This window comes from Staurois parvus, unplaced genomic scaffold (assembly GCF_062004578.1).
Source record: "Staurois parvus isolate SC_StPar_1 unplaced genomic scaffold, SC_StPar_1.0 ptg000003l, whole genome shotgun sequence".
Classification (NCBI taxonomy): Eukaryota; Metazoa; Chordata; class Amphibia; order Anura; family Ranidae; genus Staurois; species Staurois parvus.
Window position 1 is genome coordinate 119601 of NW_028317799.1, and position 22700 is coordinate 142300.

Below are 22700 nucleotides of genomic sequence, written 5' to 3' on the forward strand. Positions count from 1 at the left end.
TCAGAGCTCTGTACGATTAGACAACCATCAGTATATTCCCAACTCCTGTTCCTTGGATGTTTAAAATTGCATGTTCAAAAGACAAAATTTAAATTTATATGTCCTTCAGTTGCCAAGTTGTGCTTTTGGAAGCAACAGAAATTGCCATTTGCCCACACTGATCTTCTTGTGCTGGAACAAACTAGATCTTCCTTACAGTTCTCTACATGACTTTATCAATCCGTTCAGGCCTGCATGAACACCATTTATAATGTCACCGGTTTTTGTTTGAGAAAGTTTACATAGCGTGATGAAATACAGTACGTATGCAGGGCTGCCTTCCCACACTAGAACCCTTTTGGTTGCCTCCATGTCTGAATTAATGAGGAGTTTTAAATGATCACTGGACCATCTGATGGTGATTTTCATTTTTCTCAGCAGCTCAACTTGGCAAATGATAGAGGTACTTTTTAGTCCGGTCTTTTAAACATGAAATTTTTAACTTCCAAGGAACTCCTATTGGAAGGATCTGTACATTATGTTGATATTTATTTTTTATTGTCGTATCAAAAGAGGACTGTCTACTAATATGCTATTCAAAGCTGTTGAGACTCTCTTTCTACGACCACATAGGATTAAATGTTTTCATCTGCTAATTGCAGTTTATTATTACCAACTCATATGCAGTGTGATCATTATATGTGAAAGAATTTGCCAACAGCAGCTTATAACATTCCACTGATACTGTGCTACATATGTATGAATAGCAATTTATATGCCAGATATTTTCTACTACTTAATTGTAATTGCTATATCAAGGACAGACAGACACACTTGGATACAGATATCTGAAGTTTCTGTTCAGACCAACGTCTCAACTTCATTATGTCAGACTAGGGATGTCAGTGATATAAACTTATATGGCGTACAACAGATGAGGATGTTTTCATTTGTTGCTGTATTGTCATGCCCGGTGACAACTGCTAATGATTCAGGTTTTTGGTACATTCTATAAAGAAGAACTCTGATACTTCTTATTGCTAGAGGACATTATAATAAGAAAGGTATTCAAGATAACTTGGATATAACTATTTGTAAGCTTATGTAAGTTACTGTGTAATTTTCCTAGTGTGGCTTTTTTCCTCTTTTTAATGGGTTTTTATGTGGTGGTCATGTTGGGCTATTAGCATATTTTTGAAACAAATAACAAAATTACTGTGTATGTATACATGTACATGCAGTGGTACCTCGGTTTATGAATTTAATGCATTCTCCGGGATGTTTCGTATTGCAAAAAATTTGAAAACCAAAACGCGGTTTCCCACAGGAATGCATTGAAAAACACCTCTTCGATGCCACTGAGTCCAGCATGCACAGGGGCGGCGCTATAAACCTCCCAGGCGCAATGCATCCTGGGGAAACTTGCTTTGTATTGCAAAACAAATTTGTGAACCGAGGCATTATTTTCAATGGATTTTCATTCGTAAACCAAAAATCACGTTAACCGAGGTGTTCGTAAACCGAGGTACCACTGTATATATTTTTATTTTTAATATTATATGTGAAGACAGGGTATCCTGTAAATTCGGGGTCTCCAAAGTTTTTAAACAAGGGCCAGTTTACTGTTCCTTAGACTTTTGGGAGGCTGAAATGTGGCCAAGGGTGAGTAAACAATGCCTCAAACTTGGTGGTTAATGGTAGGAATTCTCCATTCCCCTTCTTTGTTGTCAGTGGAAGGAACGGTGCTTCATTGTTGTTATCAGTGCGAAGAATAGTGCCATGTATCAATGGAAGGAATAGTGCTTTGTATCAGTGTGAGGAATAGTGTGCCATGGGATGCATAATGGCAAGCAAAGGGCCACATTTGGCCTGTGGGCCCCAGTTTGGAGACCACGGCTGTATTTAGCTATGATAATGTTTTGAAAAAGCATTAGGCACTCATGAGACAAAAGTCTTTACCTCTCTTTCATATATACACTATATATATGTTTTTATTTATGTCTGTTTTTTACAGTTCAAGGGACCCCCCTCCCCTCCGATTTCCTAACCTGGTGTCAATGGGCAGTAGAAAGGAGAAGTGAAGGAAAGTTCCCTATAGATATAGAGAAGGCCTATATATGATCAGAACACGGATTCATTTATGGATAAAGACAGGCTTAGACACACTTACTGCATAGGGATCAGATCCATCCCTGTCTGGGAGAACCTCTGTCTTTCCATGACAAACCAGGTCCACCTGTAATCAGAAATAAATTATTAGATGGCTGTATAACTAAATAAAAAAGCAGCTTTACTTTTGCCCATCCTGTGTTCTTTTTTTAATGTAATAATTTTTTATTGAAGAAAAAAGGGAAGTACAACGGTCGATGCAGATTAACTACATTCCATTGATGCAAAGAAGACAATACATATTCTACAAATAAAATAGCTGCAAACATGCTAACTGACATGTAACAAAGTGCTCTGAAACAACATTCTTTATGTTGTTGAGAATATAAAGATGCAAAGGGGTTTATTTACTAAAGCTGGAGAGTCCAAAATCAGACTCCCTTCTGCATAGAAACCAATCAGCTTCCAGGTTTCATTGCCAAAGCTTCATTGAACAAGCTGAGGTTAGAAGCTGATTGGTTTCTATGCAGAAGGGAGTCTGATTTTGGACTCTCCAGCTTTAGTAAATAAACCCCAAAGTGTCTGCATGAATACCCAGTATCTGGTATTGGTTCAAAGAGTTCTGAAAACCTAAAATAATGAAAAGAAGAAAGAGGACAAAAAGGAGGAGAGAAAAGGGACAAGGAATTTAGTGGAGGGCAGAAGAGGTTGAGCTGGTGGTCCGAGTCACTTGACTCATAGACTTGGTAGTTTCCTCTATCCTGTGACTTGAAGTTGGCAACCAGGTCATCTGTCATATGGAGTATGCTCATTCAAAACATTCAAGAAAATACATAAAAAACATTCTTATATCCAAATCTATTTCTGGATGACCATGATTTACCTTGAAATGATCCAATAGGTCGGAAGTGACAGAATATGGTGCACCAATGACAACTTCTGAAACGTACTGCCCCAGAAAAAAAGAAAAAACAGTGTAAGATAACATGTTAAAATCAGAAGGCACTAATACTGAGATGGATACCATGGACAAAAAGAAGACAATGGCTAATATATGTGTAAGTATTAGGTCCACATTAACAATACCGCACCTTGTGGACAAGTGTCTATCATAATCCACTGGATTGCTTGTGCACTCTACACCAGCTTTTCTCAACCAGGTTTCTGTGAAGGGTTGTTTGGGGTTCCCTTGAGCTGTGAACAATTTCTGTCTCTCAGTAACCACTAACATCAGTGATATTTTTAGCTGTCTGTAGGGGGGCAGTAGTCCAACAGATCAACAATGTAAAGGGGTCCTTCTCCCACTGGCCACCAATATAATGGACCAAACACTGATCACCAAGAAGGCACTTATCCAGTGGCCACCTATATAAGGGGACAGTTCTCTACCAAACACCAATGAAAAAGGTCACTACAATTTGATTGTGTTGAATTTTGGGACCATTATTATTATTTATTTTTATTTCATGATCATTACTGAAAAAGGTTTTGCTGGGTGGATGTTAAATAAAAGTATGTGCTTTGGGTACCAAAAAAAAAATAAGAATGTGGCATACGTAGTGTTTCTATTATTATATCTACAGAATCTACCCAGAATTGTAGATATAATTATTCATCAAGGGTTCCCCATAGCCTAAATATGATTTCAAGGGTTCCCCTGTGTTAAAAAGGTTGGGAATGGTTGCCCTAGACAGAGGAATTGAAGTTTGTTATAAAGACTGAACGTTTTTTTACCTCAATGCATTCTATGCATTAAGGTAAAAGAGTGCAACTCTCCTTCCAGTTTCCCCTTATACATACTTGAGCCCGATCTTGATCCAGCGCTGTGCACAAGAGCATTGGCTTCCTCCGCTCTCTTCTTCTTCATAGGCTCAGAGACAGCAGCAGGAGCCATTGGCCCAGCTGCTGTCAATCACAGCCAGTGAGGAGGAGGCAGGGCATGGGGCCGAGCCAAGCTTAACAGAGCCAGCTTGAATGTGACTGCTCACAAGTTCTCCTTTAGTAAGTGGCTTGCTATGGTGGGCACTCGGAGGGGTGGAAGAACCAGGAGTGCTGGCGAGGGACCCGAGAAGAGAAGGATCAGGGCTGTTTTGTGCAAAACTATTGCTCAGAGCAGAAAGTATGACATATTTGTTATTTTAAAAAAAAATGGGTCTAAAATCACTTTAACCTTTGGCAAAACTGGAGGTTGACATTGCCCAAGGCTAAGTGCCACCCTGCCATTCAACAGTGGAATGACCAATAAAGGCCCTATGCACAGTTAAAGAACCACTAAAGAGAAAAATATTGTATCCCAGTAGCTGTACCTGGTTAATACCTCTAAAGGTGATATTCAGTATATCAATTTCCTTTTTTCATTGGGTATGCTTTAATTTATATTCTTCTTAATTTATATGCTGGTCAAGCTGTTCAGCAAAATTGAAAGGTACAGGGGTCGTAAAAAAAAATAACACTACTGGAGGTGCTTAATATGATCTGCTTATATCTATATATATATATATATATATATATATATATATAGTTTAAACATTTTTCCAAAAGAAAAAAAAAACAGTTGCTGTAACTGCCTAAAAGGTGGTAACTAAAGTCAGGATTTAATTTGTTTATAAATTACTTAGGCCTCGTTCACACCATGCATACAGAAAACCTGATGGATGCACAGATTTCACTTTCAGAGACATCAGTTTACATCAGTTTTCATTCGCACTTCAATGAGTTTTATACATGTTACGGATTCCTGCGCAGAAAAAAAACGCATAGAATACCAGTGTTGTGGTGTGAACAGGGCACGTAAAGAACAAATGATTTAGTTGTGCCCTTGCAAAACGCATGTAGAAAAACTTACGTCCATGCACCATGGTGTGAACGAGCCCTAAATGTCCTTCGAAAACTATATGTCTATTTAAAACCTGTCCACAGGGTGACAACACTGCGGTGTGATTTCAGTGCAGAACACACAGCATTGTTATTCTATTATAGATAGAAGCAGCCTTTAAAAGCTGGCAATCCCAACTAGAAAGAACAAATGGAAACCAAGAAGCTTGACACTCACCCTGCAGGCCAGGACACTGAGCGTCCTCTCATGTATGTTCATGATGGGGTAATTCTTCCTCTTGTACAGGTTGACTTCCTGCAAACAGACAGGGACACAAGGGAGTGAGAAGCACTACAAATTTAGTGTGAAAGTCCCAGTTGACTTATTCAACTAACCTGATCGAAATGCAAGCCCACAATGACGTACGGCTTGGAAGCCAAACTGTGAACCTTCTCTAGGAAGTCTATATGGCCAATATCTGCAGCAAATTGTTAAAGGAGTTTTGTGGGCAAAGAAAGAAAAAAAAAAAAACATTCCCAGGAAATTGGTCAAGGGTACCTTTATGCCTGGAGAAGTGTACTACATTTGTATCTATTTTATCATAGTTTAGGTAGCTCTGAAAAATCCCTGTCTTCTCACCCCTTAGCCACACAGAGGGAAGCCATAATCTGCTCTAGGATTGTATGCAGCCCGTTCATTCTGGTTTCATGTCTTGTCCCCATCACTATACTTTCAATATTACTGTTCACTTGTTTTCTTTTTAAAGCAGACCATCCACTTCTTAAAGCTACCCCCTCAAAACACTGGATAAAAAATAAAAAGGCAAAATAAATCCTGTAGAATGTTGAATAGCCCAGATCTTGCGAAAAATACCATCCTGCACTGGGTTGTGGTGTCTTCTTGTGAGATTTAGGCTACTCAGTATTCTCAGGGATCTTGTTGTCAGGAGGATGATGTTATGCCCTGCAATACAGAAGTCAGAGAAAGGTAAGCATATTTTTTAACTATTCCCCCTTACCCCCATGTATTAAAGCAGATCTTCACCCAATTAAAATATTTTTCACACCTGTTTTCTCCCTCCTACCTCTTAGACAATATTATGACAAAGGAGGATTTCCCTTTGAAACGCGTTACCGCCCCCTACGCCGCCAACCTCTCTCATGCACACACAGGAATCACCAGGAGGCTGACTACAGCTTTCCAGGATGCTGAGCTTCAGCCAGTCCTTGACAGCTGTCAGATCAAACACATCCTCTCCCTGCTGGCATGAGAGGAACTTTGTGTGTAGCTTCACTCCATCTGCTGATGATGTCTCTGTGCTTCTCCTGTACTGGACACCTGTGTTTTAACATGTAAGTGTTCTATGGTTTTATTTCCAAGAAATGTGTATATATGCTGATGGAGGTTTTGCGCTGTTGCCACTTTTATCTTTGCGTTTCCCTTAATCTTCCCGGATCTATGCTGACAGCTGCATGATTTTTCATCGCATGACCACGTATCCTGATCTACTCATCAAAAAGATTTCATTGGAGAGTTGGAAGCTTGCAGTGCGCTGGATTGGTTTGTTTGCTTCACCTTTTAAATCTCAAAACTGGATGGAAAGAACTACAAATCCTTCAGCAAGTATAATAGCCCTATTTCATTTTTGTGTTCTTCTGTTTGCTTCGCATTCAACTTTAAAGTCTGGTAGGACAAGGCCTTGTGGGTAACAAGCAGAGAAACTGTCAAAAACACAGTTAGCATTCATCGTAAAAGGATACGGAAAAGATCGAAGGCTCCAGCGACGTATATTATTGTATCTCCGGGTTCAGGTTCTTTCCCTGAAGCAAATTGCATAATCTTCTGAGATGTCTGAAGGAACTGAGAAACCCCTGTCCATGGGCTGCGACCTCTGGCATCCTGTATAAGACAACATACAATATGTATATATAAGAAAGTGTGGCGCTAAAACCAAATTCAGCAATATAATAAACATAAAAGTCCAATCCAAAAGGCTTGATGCATGTAAGAAAAAAGGTCCCTCTGAAAAGGATCCACGGCAGTCATATAGATTTCCCAGAAACCAGCAAAAGGAAAAAAGGAAGAACTCCTTCACCAACACCGATCATACTGCCTCTTACCGGATAATAATGACCACCAATTAAGGAAAGGACTAAATATGCTGTGTGATCCCCAGGAGCAAGCCGTCAGCTTGTGAGCTCTTTAGATCTGGATCTCCAACCTAAAATGACTCTGGGATGAGTTGGAGCGTATGACGTCATCGCACACTAGAATGTGGCGGCCATCTTACCGGTTGGAAACGAACCACCAGTGGATATGGTGACATGCTGTTTTTTATGATTCATGATGTTCAGCCCAGAGTCATTTTAGGTTGGAGATCCAGATCTAAAGAACTCACAAGCTTACGGCTTGCTCCTAGAGATCACACAGCGTATTTTGACCTTTCCTTAATTGGGGGTCATTATTATCCGGTAAGAGGCAGTCTGATCGGTGTTGGTGAAGGATTTCTTCCTTTTTTCCTTATGCTGGTTTCTGGGAAATCTATATGACTGCTGTGGATCCTTGTCAGAGGGACCTTTTTTCTTACATGTTTCAAGCCTTTTGGATTGGACATTTATGTTTATCATATTGCTGAATTTGGTTTTAGTTCCGCACTTTCATATATATATATATATATATATATATATATATTGCTTGTATTGTAACCTGTAATATTGTGGTGGCTGCTTATGTGGGTTTTTTTCCCCTTTACCTCTTTTTAGACCACAGCGCGAATTTCAATTCAATTTTAAAAAAAATATGCAATATGTGTCTGTGGGGATTTCAGAATGCAGACCAAGAAAGAATCACAGCCAATCAGCTTCTAACTTTAGCTGGTTCAATTAAGCTTTGACAATAAAACCTGGAAGCGGACTGTTTACTATGCAGAGCTGCACTAGATTCTGTGTGCTCCGCTCTTAGTAAATCTCCCCCTATGTGTCTGCAGGGATTTCAGCATGTAGACCAAGAAAGAAAAACAGGTGAAAAAGGGCCAAAGTTAAAAAGAGTGAGGGAATATCTCTACTGAAACCAACTTATCTCCTTGAACCGGATGATTTCAAGGAACAATTTAATTGGTTGTTAGCAGGAAATAAAACAGTTCTCCCTTTCTGATGCTCTGATACAAAACACTGCTAATCCAAAAAATCCACAAAATATCCAAAAAAAAGATATGAAAGGTAAAGATTTCCTTTTTTTCCTAAAAAGATATTTCATAATAATCTCTTCCCTATCTCATCCCTCGGTTTCTTCTTCTCCTCCTACCTCCTTTCTGTCTCTCTGCTAGGCACTGTTGAAAATCAGGTGTCAATGAAAATAAATAATTATGTTTTTTGCCAAATGAGTTTGGTATTGGAATACACAGCACCTGAAGGAGCTGAGGAACCCAATATCCAGAGTGTCACTCACCCTTGCAATAAACTCTACTTACCTTACCGAAGTTGTCTTGGTGTCGCTTATAATCTTGAGTAGCTTCCTGTAAGAGGAATAGTAAATGAGTCAAATGGTTATGACAGGCTGGGTATAATAAATTGACAAGGTAGGACTATTTCCACTCTCCATAGAGATGAACTCTAAGCAGATGTAAAAGGCACAACTTGAAGCAGCTCTGAATTCATGAACACAGTTATGGTGGAGTGCTCATGTGCTAACCAGGGACATGCTGATAAGAAAAGAGAGCTAAGGGACAGATAGATGAATTCATTTGTTGGCTGCTTCTCCTTTCACTGTCCAGTCACAGGCTGGGGGTGGGACAAGACCCCACTCCACCCTCTCTCATCCCAGTAGAGAAAAATTGTACATTCTGTCCTGCTAGACAGGGATGTGCTGTGCAGCAGAGCTGTGTAAATCTCAAGACTGAATGGACAGAAATACAAATCTTCTGACATGTAAAAATATACTGTATGTCTTTAATCGGTGTTTAAATATGTTTGCCTGGAATTCAGCTGTAAAGTTCATCATGGACATTATATATAATTGTTTCATACAATTATTTCATACTCCCATCAAATCCGAGATGAATCAACCCATAAATTGTAGTTTTCAATCCCTTCTGATTAGTTTTTCCAGCCATGATTGTAAAAAAATAAAAAACTCTGATCATTTTTATAGGATCTACTAACTGCCTCCATCGGACCACCTTACTACTGTTCTGATGGAAGACCCAAAGCTATTAACTATTGCAGGGCCAGAAGTTCAGAGCCAGGAAGAGGACAGGCATCCCTGCAGAGAAGATTTCTAAAGGATCCAGATGCCTGCACAAGTGGGACATCCTTCATTACAAGTATGTGATGTAACTGCACCTGTAGGGATTTTTTTTTTAATAGTTAAACTTCAGTTTTAGTTTTTTAATTTGATGCTTATAATTGTTATTTCCATTCCAATGCTTCCTGGGAGAGCTGGGTGCTCAAAATCCCACGAGAATGCAATCCAGCCCCTAGCTGGGGCATGTTCTACCACTATTTTGAGCGTCCAGCTATTTTAAAGGGAGGACCACACTTGCGCCTCCCTGAAATGTCTTATAGTGGGCCAAGGTATTTCTTTTTTACTGATACAATTTTCAATAGCCTTTAAGTTTATTTATTATAGGTACTTATATAGCGCCATCAATTTACACAGCACTTTACATATATATTATACATTCACATCAGTCCCTAACCCTCTAGGGGCATACAATCTAAGGTCCCTAACTTACATTCATATACAAGGGCCAATTTAGACAGGATCCAATTAAACTACCAGCATGTCATTTGGACAGTGGGAGGAAACCTGAGTACCCGGAGGAAACCCACGCAGGCACAGGGAGAACATGCAAACTCCAGGCAGGAGGTGCTGTGGCTGGGATTCGAACCAACGAACCTAGTACTGCCAGGTGCAAGTGCTATCCATTTAGCCACTGTGCAAGTTTATTTATATTTGGAGGATGGACGGCTGTGAGTAAAGCAGAACTTTCATTTTCATGGAAGATCGGTTTTTAAAGCCCAACTCCAGGTTGCTTTTGTATGTAATGAGCAATTAACCCATGTAGTGCAGGGAGGGGACCCAAATGCAAAGGTACATCTAAAAACAGCCTGGATTTGAACCGTAAGGTAAAAATATGATTTTATATTTCAGTTGAGTTTCAACACACAAGGCACTGTGATATCTATGCAAGGTCTTCCTCTGTATCTGAGTGTGTTATAAAAAAGAAGGAGAAGCAGAAACTCAGGAATGTGCTCACAATCCCAGAGACCCGCATTTATGTCACCCACCCAGCGGGCCCAGTACTTACCACACTGTGATGGGCCTTTGTCATGAGCAGCATCCGGCCTACTAGGTCTGTGGTGGACACCCCTTGAGTGCGCTGGCATTCCCTAGACAACATAAACCATGACTGGTCAACACTTCTCATACAACCTTCTATCCAATTAAATCCCTAGACTGCTACTAACCTGTATCGCTGAGCATTCTTCACCTCCTCATAGGTATCCTTACCATCCACCGTCAGTGTAATGTCATCTGCAATGCAAGGCAATGGCATGAAATATTATACAGTCATTCAGCCCGATAGAAGAAAAGTTAAAATAAAATGTATGTAAAACCTAAAAATGTGCTTTTATTATTTGCTACCTTTTTGGTCTGTTAAATATACCATTAAAAGTGTTTTGTTATATCTGTTCAATAAGTGCAAACAAATACCTGTTGATTCGGCCAGAAATTCAGAGCTGTCCTGTGAATACTTCCTGTGTTAGCTCAGAGTCTAATTAGCTTTCTAGTTCTTATCTTTAAAGGAGATGTATGGCCAAAGCTCTTCTGCACTCCTGTGACCCAGATTCAACCGACAGTGGACTAAAGCTCACTGTCGGCTGATACCACACAGCCAGTACAGGCTCTGCAGGGATCCCTACAATAATGTCGGGATGCACCCAGGTACTTGATTGGCAGCTGGCTCAGCTTCTCAGCATGTCACTGAGAGCCTGAGCCAGCTGCTCCCACCCCCTCCACGGTGCTCCAGTGAGCATTGGTGAGGCAGACCACAGACCGGATACAAGAACTGAGCGATCAGCAGTCTTTGATCACTCAGTTCTCAGTGTAGACAGGGGGACAGCTGCAGCCATCTAGGTAAGTATGTATGTTTGTTATTTTGGAATCCTGCACTTCAATTTTAAAGCTGAACTCCAAGAATTTAGCCACTTTGTAAAATGTGCTGGCATAGTAGGAGTTAAGTCTAACCAGGTGCATGCCACATCGTGGACTTATCTATTTAATTTATATCTGATGGTTTTATGGAGCTCCAGGAATGCAGCTATCACTACACTCCCTGTGTTTTCATACACAGCATCTCTGCCAGCCCCTGCCCTGTGCTGTTCATTCACAGGAGCCTTTGTATTCTTTGAGTGAGTTTACATAATACAAGGTGCTCTGTGACTGGACAGGAGGAGGGCAGGGGTAGACACAGTGGCTGCATGCAGCCTCAGGAGTTGAGACCAGAAAGTCTAGTGTCAGAGTGCCCGCAGCATATTGATAGCTATGCTCCTGGCACTCAGAAAAAATGTAAACTGTACAATAAAGAAGTCCATGAGGTGGCATGCACCTTGTTAAACTTAACCCCAACTAATATAGCACATTTTACAAAGTAGCTGAATTTCTGCAGTTCAGCTTCAGCTACAGAATAATTACTATTTATGATGAAGAAATGAGGAGGGTGAGAGGGTTTGAGTAGTTTAGCAAAAGACTACTGGGAAAGGCTGACACCACTCAGTCCACAAAATCCTGTCTGTTGTTAGTCCACAACAGGACTTGGGACCTGAGAGCATTTCTGGCAGATCAGTAGGTATTTTTCTGTACTTGCAAGATTTTATAGAGATAAAACCTGGGGGAATGTGCATGCATTGTGCACTGACAGGGACTTTAACCAAGGAAATATGACAATCACACTTTATGAACTTGTGAGATATCCAATTCCATAACAATGGGTATTTATACAGAGTTGGTCCCCCTCTCCACTCTTCTGGAAAGGCTTTCCCCAACATTGTGTCTGTAGGAATCTGTGCCCATTCAGCCAAAAGACCATTTGTGAGGTCAGGTACTAATGTTGGAGGAAAAGACCAGGCGTGAAAAAGGAGTTCCAATTCATTCCAAAGGTGTTCAGCAAGGGTGAGGTCTGGGCTCAGTGCAGGCCATTCAAGTTTCTCCATATGAAACTGGTCAAACCATGTCTTTATGGAGCTGGCTTTGTGCACCTGAAAACAATATTTTGATGGATAGTCCACATAATTTTAGCTTTATTGTGTGCATTTCCTGCCAAAACTGTTTTATTGTGTGCATTTCCTGCCAAAACTGTTTTATTGTGTGCACTTCCTGCAAAAGCCTCTCTTTATTTAATTTTTTTTAAAAGGGGAAGGACTGCAACCTCTGTCATGATTTTACTCTGATATCCTGGGGAAATTTCTATTTATTTCCTGTTGTGTCCCCGAAACAAAAAGTGAGAAGAATATCTCCATTGCTGACACAGAAATGAAAGAACTGAAATTGGTAGAGTAGAGCAGGGTTACAACCTCTGCTGGATTTTTATTGCCGGTTGTGTCTACTTCTTGTATTCCTGAAACACGAAGAAGCAGAAAACAGGGACACATACAGCAAAAAAAAAAAAAAAAAAACCTAACAGAGGTTCTAAATTTGGCTCAGTTCCAATCATTTTCTAAATTTACTGCTAAAAATGCACAGTAAAATCACACAAAAAGAATAGTAGCTGTTTAATACTCACACAGTAATAATAATAATAGTAATTTTAAGAAGGCAGTGCAGTAATTGACACTGACCAATCAGAATTCACCTTTCATTCTTCAGGCTGCTAAAGAGTAAAGTCTGATTGGTTCCTTCGGGTTACTGCACTTTGCACATCACTCCCCTTTGCCTTGTTTTATTATACAATGTGTTTTGTATAATGTATTACACTGTGTGTTTTGCAGGGACTGTCATGGTCAGTACTGGAGTAATCTACTCACTTCCGTGGACACAGAAGTCACAGTTATATTTGTCCAGGGTGTCCAGTGTGGTCACGTAGGGGGCTCCAGGCACAATCTCATCCACCCACTTAATGGCACGCACCATCTTGTACCGCTCTTCTTGGGTGAAGACTGGCGGCCCTTTGTGACGGGATATTTCTTCTGAAGAAAGATGAAAAATATTGTTTTATTATTATGAACTAGCAAAATTGGATCTGTTCCAGGACAGGAAAGGTTGGGGATATAACAAACATGGCTAAAGAAGTGTCTTATGGCACTATGTGCACGAAAAGAGAGTAGAGGGTGTGACAGAGGACAGAAGGGGCAGGAGAAGAGTGCAGGGGGTATGCCAATGGCCAGTATGTACAGAAGTGAAGTATGGAGGGTATGACAGAGGCCAGTATATACAGGAGTGGAGTATGGAAGGTATGACAGAGGCCAGTATGTACAGGAGTGGAGTATGGAGGGTATGACAATGAGCAGTATGTACAGGAGTGGAGTCTGGAGGGTATGACGGAGGCCAGTATGTATAGGAATGGAGTATGGAGGGTATGACAATGAGCAGTATGTACAGGAGTGGAGTCTGGAGGGTATGACAATGAGCAGTATGTACAGGAGTGAAGTATGGAGGGTATGACAGAGGCCAGTATGTACAGGAGTGGAGTATGGAAGGTATGACAGAGGCCAGTATGTACAGGAGTGGAGTATGGCGGGTATGACAATGAGCAGTATGTACAGGAGTGGAGTCTGGAGGGTATGACAGAGGCCAGTATGTACAGGAGTGGAGTATGGAGGGTATGACAATGAGCAATATGTACAGGAGTGAAGTATGGAGGGTATGACAGAGGCCAGTATGTACAGGAGTGGAGTATGGAAGGTATGACAGAGGCCAGTATGTACAGGAGTGGAGTATGGAGGGTATGACAATGAGCAGTATGTACAGGAGTGGAGTCTGGAGGGTATGACAGAGGCCAGTATGTATAGGAATGGAGTATGGAGGGTATGACAATGAGCAGTATGTACAGGAGTGGAGTCTGGAGTGTATGACAGAGGCCAGTATGTACAGGAGTGGAGTATGGAGAGTATGACAATAAACAGTATGTACAGGAGTGGAGTATGGAGGGTATGACGATGGGCAGTATGTAACGGAGTGGACTATGGTGGGTATGACAGAGGCCAGTATGTACAGGAGTGGAGTATGGAGAGTATGACAATAAACAGTATGTACAGGAGTGGAGTATGGAGGGTATGACGATGGGCAGTATGTAAAGGAGTGGACTATGGTGGGTATGACAGAGCCAGTATGTACAGGAGCGGAGTATGGCGGGTAAGACAATGAGCAGTATGTACAGGAGTGGAGTATGGAGGGTATGACAGTGACCAGTATGTACAGGATTGGAGTATGGAGGGTATGAGGATGGGCAGTATGTAAAGGAGTGGACTATGGTGGATATGACAGAGCCAGTATGTACAGGAGTGGAATATGGAGGGTATGACAGAGCCAGTATGTACAGGAGTGGAGTATGGCGGGTATGACAATGAGCAGTATGTACAGGAGTGGAGTATGGAGAGTATGACAGAGGCCAGTATGTACAGGAGTGGAGTATGGAGAGTATGACGATGGGCAGTATGTACAGGAGTGGCGTATGGAGGGTATGACAGAGCCAGCATGTACAAGAGTGAAGTATGGCGGGTATGACAATGAGCAGTACGTACAGGAGTGGAGTATGGAGGGTATGAGGATGAGCAGTATGTACAGGAGTGGAGTATGGCGGGTATGACAATGAGCAGTACGTACAGGAGTGGAGTATGGAGGGTATGAGGATGAGCAGTATGTACAGGAGTGGAGTATGGCAGGCATGACAATGAGCAGTATGTACAGGAGTGGAATGTGGAGGGTATGAGGATGGGCAGTATGTACAGGAGTGGAGTATGGAGAGTATGACAGAGGCCAGTACGTACAGGAGTGAAGTATGGAGGATATGACGGAGGCCAGTACGTACAGAAGTGGAGTATGGAGGGTATGACAATGAGCAGTACGTACAGGAGTGGAGTATGGAGGATATGACGGAGGCCAGTATGTACAGGAGTGGAGTATGGAGGATATGACGGCGGCTTGTATGTACAGAAGTGGAGTATAGAGGGTATGATGAAAAAAATTTTGAAAACTAATAAGCTACAATATATTATCTTTTTTTTTTTTTTTTTCTGCACCTTTGTTACTTTTTTCATTTTATGTTTTACTTGATCTTAAAAGCCCAAGTAGACTAGAACTTACGCTTTTGAAAGCTGAAGATGTAGAGCACCTCCATAACTCCATGACAAGTGGTGCAAGAGACATGACCACTACCCTCTCTCTTCTCTTGCATGGCTGCATTCCGGCAGATCAAAGGCTGGGGGGGGTCACAAGCATGCACTGAGCACAGCGATCTCAACACTTACCATCTGTGTGCACACCAACGATCAAGTAATCCCCCATGGCCCGTGCCTGACGGAGTTGGTTGGAATGTCCATAATGAACCATGTCATAGCTGAAGAACAAAAGAAAGAGAAGAATGTCATTGAGATACCCACACAAAAGCCCAGCTAGGACAGTTCAACAGAGAATGGCTGGCAGCTACAGCGGGGGTATGGAAGCACACAATGATCCCACTGACTTCTGCTGGAGTGGAATAATTTTAAATACTCATGTGAATTAAACTCAGTGCAACAAGATCATTCATTTCATCCAGAACCGGAAATAAACTAATCTTACCCTAACCTTCGGTTCACATCTGTGAGAGTGGTGCCGCTACGGGATCCGCACAAATACCTGTAGCAGCACCACCAACACAGAGGAATACGGGACTCGTGGGTGGGTGCCATTAATTCTAATGGAACGCTGCCCGCACTGGAAATCACAACCATACTGGGAGCCACAGTTCCCATGCGGACTGCGATTTCCAAAGTAGTGCAGGAACTTCTTCTTTGCATATCCCGGGGCACGAGAGTCCATTCAAATGAATGGAGCTCTCGTGCCCGTGCAAATCACGGCCCGCAGAGAAGTGAACCAGGGCTTAAAGAGACCCTGTTACCATTAATTTCAAAAAACAATCTTACCATAAGATTATATGAGCATTTAGTGTTTTTTATACATGGTGTTTAACCCCTTGGTGTCGACGCCTCCCGGCCCTTTAAGGGTTCCAGAAGACAGGAGGCGGGGCAGGGTTTTAGGGTCATGTTACCACCATGATTCGCTGTCACATGATCGGGAAAGGTCCCGATCGAAGGAGATCGGGACCTTTCCGTGAGTACCGAACGTGTGTGCGCTCTCAGCACGTGTTTTTTTAATAGAACGCAAATGTGCGGCCCAGATGCCGGGAGGCCGCATATTTGCATTCGGCCGGCGCCTAGAGGTTAAACGTTAAAGCCCTCCTTGTGCAGACATCTAAAAACCCCAAGATTGTTGTTAGGCGCAATGTCAGCAACCCCAGCAGATTCAGAGCTGTCACTCAAGTGCACTCTATATTGTTCCCTTCAGTCCTTTCCTGGCAGCTATATAAAAGGTTATGTAAAGAAGGGGCAGAGGAGCTGGGCCAGCACAGACAGTAATTAGACACTCCTAGAAAGAGGAGAGGGCTATGATGTGACAATAGGGAGGAGTTGTAGCTGTGCTAGGGAACTGACTCTTCCTGTAGTAGTCATATTTTCTTGCAGGTTCTTAAGCACATTGAAAGCGAATATTTTCATCAATGGTAGCAAAAACACCTTTTCTGAAAAGGTGACACTTGAAGCGTATCAATGGAATTTCAATAATTGCTTTTAATCTTTCTAAACATGCAGCTTTTTTGTAAGGCTCTGTTCACACCTGTGCGTTTTATGTGCATTTTAGATGCAGTGCGATAAAAAAGGTTTTTTTAATACTTTTGCATGCTGCATCTTTGATGCGCTTTCAGATGTGAGCCAGTCCTAAAGAGTCCCTGGTGATCCTGCCATGCAGTTTCCTGTTCAGGCATTTCCTGTTGTGCGGTGACAACTGTCTGTAACCCAAATGTTTACCATACTTGCCACCAACTTCTGTGACCAAGCGGAGCGAAACACGTCAAGGGCGGAGTAGCGGCTGAGGCCATCCTATACATCGGATTCGTTGCGCTGGTTTGAGCGGCGTCCGTTTTCTCAATAGTAGTCAGCTTGTCATGCACTCTCCCAATATGGATGAAAAGCCAACACCCATTGAACAGGCATGACTGACGATCGTCACCATTGCCAAGAAGTTGAAAATTTGAAAACCACTGGTTTTTTGGAGCTGTACAACTGGATGTTTAGGCCTCATTCATATTGGGCGTACAATACCGTACGCCAGTGCAGGGCTGTGCTTACCCGCACAGGGATGCGCAAGTTTTCCGTGCATGCCCATTCATGTTTACTGGGTCACAGTAGCTACACAGACACAGCTGCTGTGTCCCAATATGACAGCCGTGTAGGTGCGGGTCCCTTAAACTCACACTGTCTGCGTTCAGGGACCCACACTGACATCATATTGGGACACAGCGGCTATGTCTGCGTGGCCACTGCGTCCCAATAGGACTCAATGGGACTGCCTGCATGGGCATGCATAGAACATCTTGCACAAGCGCACTGTATTATACGCCACATAGGAACAAGGTCTTAGCTTGAGTTTTGCAGGAAAAAAATAAAACAGCGAACATACATGGAACCATCTAAAGAAAATGCTTGTAGGGTCCCATCCTCAGGTTGGTACCTCAATATGAATGTGTGCGTATGTCTTTTAGAATTTCATGTGCACAGTTGCCCATTCAGAGTAAGGCCCCTTTCACACGGGCGTTCCATATGTCCGTTTTTCATCTCTCCGTTCACGGATGAAAAACGGACACCCATGTATTTCTATGGACTAGCGTATGTAAACAGATGATCATCCGTTAACATCCGTTTTTTTTTGAACGGAAGAAAAACGGAACAGATGAAAAAGGATGTAAACAGACAAAAAACGGATGTAAACGGATGAAAATGAACAAAGATGGATTAAAAAAAAGGATATAAACACAAAGACGGATGCAAAAGGACAAAAACTGATGTAAACGGATGAAAAACGGATGTAAATGGATGAAAATGGACAAAAATGTATAAAAAAAGGATGTAAACACATAAACGGATGTATACGGATGCAAATGGATATAAACAGATGAAAAATGGATGTAAACGGATGAAAATGGACAAAAATGGATTAAAAAAACAGATGTAAACACAAAAACGGATATACACGGATCTAAACGGACGAAACTGATGTAAACCGACGAAAACGTATGTAAACAGGAGCAAAACTGATGTAAACAGGTGCAAAACTGGATGTAAAAACAAAAGCGGATGTAAATGGATGAAAACTGATGTAAATGAATGAAAATGGACAAAAACATATAAAAAACGGATGTAAACACAAAAACTAATGTAAACGGATGAAAAATGGATGGAAACGGATGAAAACTGATGTAAACGGATGAAAATGGACAAAAACTGATAAAAAAAGGATGTAAACACATAAACGGATGTATACGGATACAAATGGATATAAACAGATGAAAAATGGATGTAAACGGATGAAAATGGACAAAAATGGATAAAAAAACAGATGTAAACACAAAAACGGATATACACGGATATAAACGGACGAAACTGATGTAAACCGACGAAAACGTATGTAAACAGGTGCAAAACTGATGTAAACAGACGAAAAAAAAATGTAAACTGATGAAAAATGGATAAAAAACTGATGTAAACTGACATGAACTGCTAAAAAACTGATGTGAACTGATCTGTTTTTTGTGGAAAAAACGTGACTGAATTAATGAAAAAAACGGAACGCCCGTGGGAAAGGGGCCTAAAGGCGTTGCGTATTTCTGGAACCTCGAATGTCCAGGAGCTGTATACAGCCATGAATGTGGGAAGGCGGCTATACGCAGCTATACACTATAAAATAGTGCCTGCACACTGCCTGCGTTTGGGGAATTCCAGCTGTGTGCGTGCCGTACTTTACATCGCTGCATCCAGTAGCATTCACCCAATCATGTTTATCGGTGGTATACGCAGCTCCAGGACATCCGCTGATCTAACAGACCCCCCTTTTCACATGCATACTGATGCCGATGCCCGCAGTCTCCGGGGATCGTTTACATTCCGATCCGCAAGTCTTCCGATTTCCGTTTCAGGCTTGTGCACTAGAATCCGATAGAAGTCTATGGGGACCGTCTCCCTGCGTCTATGGGCAGGAGGTGGAGGTTGATGAGCCCCATAGGCTTCATTGCGCACACAGACAGAGGACTTCAATCCCTGGTCACGGGTGTCAGTTCTCGGTAAGTATGCATCTGCAGAGGAGGAAAGTGGGATCTGTTAGGTCAGCAAAGTGATTTCTTCTTTAGGTCTTATGCACACTAGACATTTGCTCCTGATGCATGGGGTACCTTGGTGTAGGTGTGGGCGGAAGGCACAAGCGCACTGCCCAGCCCCGTTCCCGGCTGCCTGTAAAAGTCTATGAGAGGCTGACAGCTGCTGTGGCTGGACGGTGCACTGAGCGATACTAATGTTTTGGGCAGTATGCGCCCGGGGATGACAAGACTGCTTGTGTGGAGAACATTCGGCCCCGCAGGCATAGTGCCCAGTACTGCTCAGTTCACCGCCCCACTCCAACCGCAGCAGCTTTCAGCCCCAGCCAGGCTGAACTGTGTGCCTGTGCCTTCTGCTCACACCTAAACACCGGAGCCGCATAAACTGGGGCTGCACATTCAGTGTGCATGAGGCCTAAAGAATAAGGCCCTTTTCACACGGGCGTTCCACATGTCCATTTTTCATCTGTCCGTTTACGGATGAAAAACGGACACCCATGTACTCCTATGGACTAGCGGATGTAAACAGGTAATCATCTGCTCGCATCAGTAAACATCCATTTTTTTGAACAGAACAAAATGCTATTTTTCTTCTGTAAAGAAAAACAAAAAACAGACTGGACGAAAAATGGATGTAAACGGATCATAACAGATGAAAAAAATGGATGTAAATGGATAAAAAAAATCAGATGTAAATGGATGAAAAAAAATGGATGTAAAACGTATCTTAATGGATCATGAATGGATGAAAAAGCTGGATGTAAACATTTCAAAAATGGGTGAAAAAACAGATGTAAACGGCTCAAACACAGATGAAAAAAAACAGATGTAAACGTATGTACACGGATCAAAAACGGATATGAAAACAGAGGTAAAAAGTGAAGTCTTGATCCGTTTAGCTCCAATTTTGGAAAATAATCGTGATGAACTGATAGAAAAAAAGTGGAACACCTGTGTGAAAGGACCCTTACCCCTTTGCGGCGTCGCCTCCTGGCCCTTTAATAGTTTCAGCAGCCGGGAGACAATGCGGGGTTTTAGGGTCATGTGACCGCCATGATTCGCCGTTACAGCAGTCACATGATCGGAAAAAGTCCCGATCGCAAGGGTAGATCGGGACCTATCCATGAGTCACGGACATATGTGTTGGGAGCGCACTCTCAGCAGATATGTGTTTTCAAATGGTACGCAAATATGCGGCCGCTCAGAGTCAAGGCCCAGACGCCGAGAGGCCGCATATTTGCGTGCACTCGACGTCTAAGGGTTAATGTCCACATTCGTTAACATCCGTTATTTTGAACGGAAGAACACCCTATGAAGGGGTGTAAATCTGGGTGTTACTGAGTTTAATCCCATACATTGTAAATGCACCGTATCTGTGTTTCACCTCACACCCTGCAATCACACCCCATATACCTGATGTGACCCCATATCTCACTGCATTTCACCTCACACCCTGCAATCGCACCCCATATACCTGATGTGACCCCATAACTCACTGCATTTCACCTCACACCCTGCAATCATACCCCATATACCTGATGTGACCCCATATCTCACTGCATTTCACCTCACACCCTGCAATCGCACCCCATATACCTGATATGACCCTGTATCTTCACTGCATATCACATCACACCGTGCAATAACGCCCCATTCGCCTGATGTGACCCCATATCTCACTGCATTTCACATCACACCGTGCAATAACGCCCCAATCGCCTGATGTGACCCCATATCTCACTGCATTTCACATCACACCGTGCAATAACGCCCCATTCGCCTGATGTGACCCCATATCTCACTGCATTTCACATCACACCGTGCAATAACGCCCCAATCGCCTGATGTGACCCCATATCTCACTGCATTTCACATCACACCGTGCAATAACGCCCCAATCGCCTGATGTGACCCCGTATCTCACTGCATTTCACCTCACACCCCATTTCCTGACATGACCTCGTATCTCACTACATTTTAGCGCAAACCCTGCATTAACACCCCACTTGCCTAATGTGACCCCGCGTCTCATTGCATTCTACATCACACCGTGCAATTACACCCCAATCGCCTGATGTGACCCTGTATCTTGTTACTTTCACCTCACGTAATCCCGCAAAACACTTCACAATGGACTGCACAGCCATTATTAGTGCAATCAGCATTAGACTCTGTACTGACATGACCCCAAAAGCCACGTCACACGGTCTTCATTCCCTCACACCACTCTGGATTGCAATTTGCTTTGTCAGGGGACACCAACCACAGATATTCTGACAAATAACACAGCATGCTATATGTTCAGTGCAGTAACCCATAGCAACCGTTTTTCATGTACTGCCTGGTTGCTATAGGTCCCTATGTAAGAAACGTGTGCTAATTTATCATCGCCCATAGCAACCGGTTATCATGTACTGCCTGGTTGCTATAGGTCCCGATGTAATAAACGTGTGCTAATTTATCATGGCCCATAGCAACCAGTTATCTTGTACTGCCTGGTTGCTATAGGTCCCTATGTAAGAAGCTTTTGCTAATTTTATGGGCAGCACAGTGGCTAAATGGTTAGCCCTTCCTCCAGGCAGTACTAGGGTCGTTGGTTCAAATCCCAACCATGGCACCTCCTGCCTGGAGTTTGCATGTTCTCCCTGTGCCTGCGTGGGTTTCCTTCGGGTGCTCCGGTTTCCTCCCACACTCCAAAGACATGCTGGTAGGTGAATTGGCTCCTGTCTATATTGGCCCTAGCATGTGTATGTATGAATGTGAGTTAGGGACCTTAGATTGTACACCCCTTGAGGGTTAGGGACTGATGTGAATGTACAATATCTATGTAAAGTGCTGTGTAAATTGATGGCGGTATACAAGTACCTGAAATAAAAATAATAATTTATCATCGCCAATAGCGACGGTCTGTCTTGTACTGCCTGGTTGCTACAGATCCCTATGTAAGAATCGTGTGCTAATTTATCATCGCCCATAGCAACCGGTTGTCTTGTACTGCCTGGTTGCTATAGGTCCCTATGTAAGAAACGTGTGCTAATTTATCATCGCCCATAGCAACCAGTTAGAATCCTTTTTTCTTTGTTTTTTTAGATCTGGACTGCAGAAACGGCAGTTGGAAGCTGGTTGCCATGGGAAACAACTGCCCTGTAATTACAAGTCAGTTTACACCTGGTACTTCTTGCTCTGCACTAGGCCTGGTTACTTCAGGCTTATTTAATAAGGCAGAACTATGTAGGTTGCAATTGCTGACCCTCTTCTGAAAATGCTATTTGTTTTGGTTGCATACATCTGAGTCGTAGACGAACAAAGTCAGGAAAAAAATTACAAACTATATACAGTACTAGTTGCTCAGTCCCATTGCTGACCCCATAAAAATGCTAGTTGCCTGGCACAGTA

At 42.4% G+C, this 22700-nt stretch overlaps 1 protein-coding gene across 1 annotated transcript in view; it reads right to left on the reverse strand.

Annotated features, from left to right (window-relative positions):
* Window positions 1-22700, reverse strand: part of PCYT2 (phosphate cytidylyltransferase 2, ethanolamine) — a 53607-nt gene that overhangs the window by 12716 nt on the left and 18191 nt on the right. Inside the window, exons 2-11 of the mRNA XM_089669390.1 lie at window positions 15370-15458; window positions 12928-13089; window positions 10372-10438; window positions 10212-10293; window positions 8373-8417; window positions 6664-6802; window positions 5299-5381; window positions 5141-5218; window positions 2972-3037; window positions 2150-2215 (exon numbers count right to left, since the gene is read on the reverse strand). Coding sequence (XP_089525516.1) covers window positions 2150-2215; window positions 2972-3037; window positions 5141-5218; window positions 5299-5381; window positions 6664-6802; window positions 8373-8417; window positions 10212-10293; window positions 10372-10438; window positions 12928-13089; window positions 15370-15458 — 877 coding nt within the window. The remainder of the gene's footprint in view (window positions 1-2149; window positions 2216-2971; window positions 3038-5140; window positions 5219-5298; window positions 5382-6663; window positions 6803-8372; window positions 8418-10211; window positions 10294-10371; window positions 10439-12927; window positions 13090-15369; window positions 15459-22700) is intronic.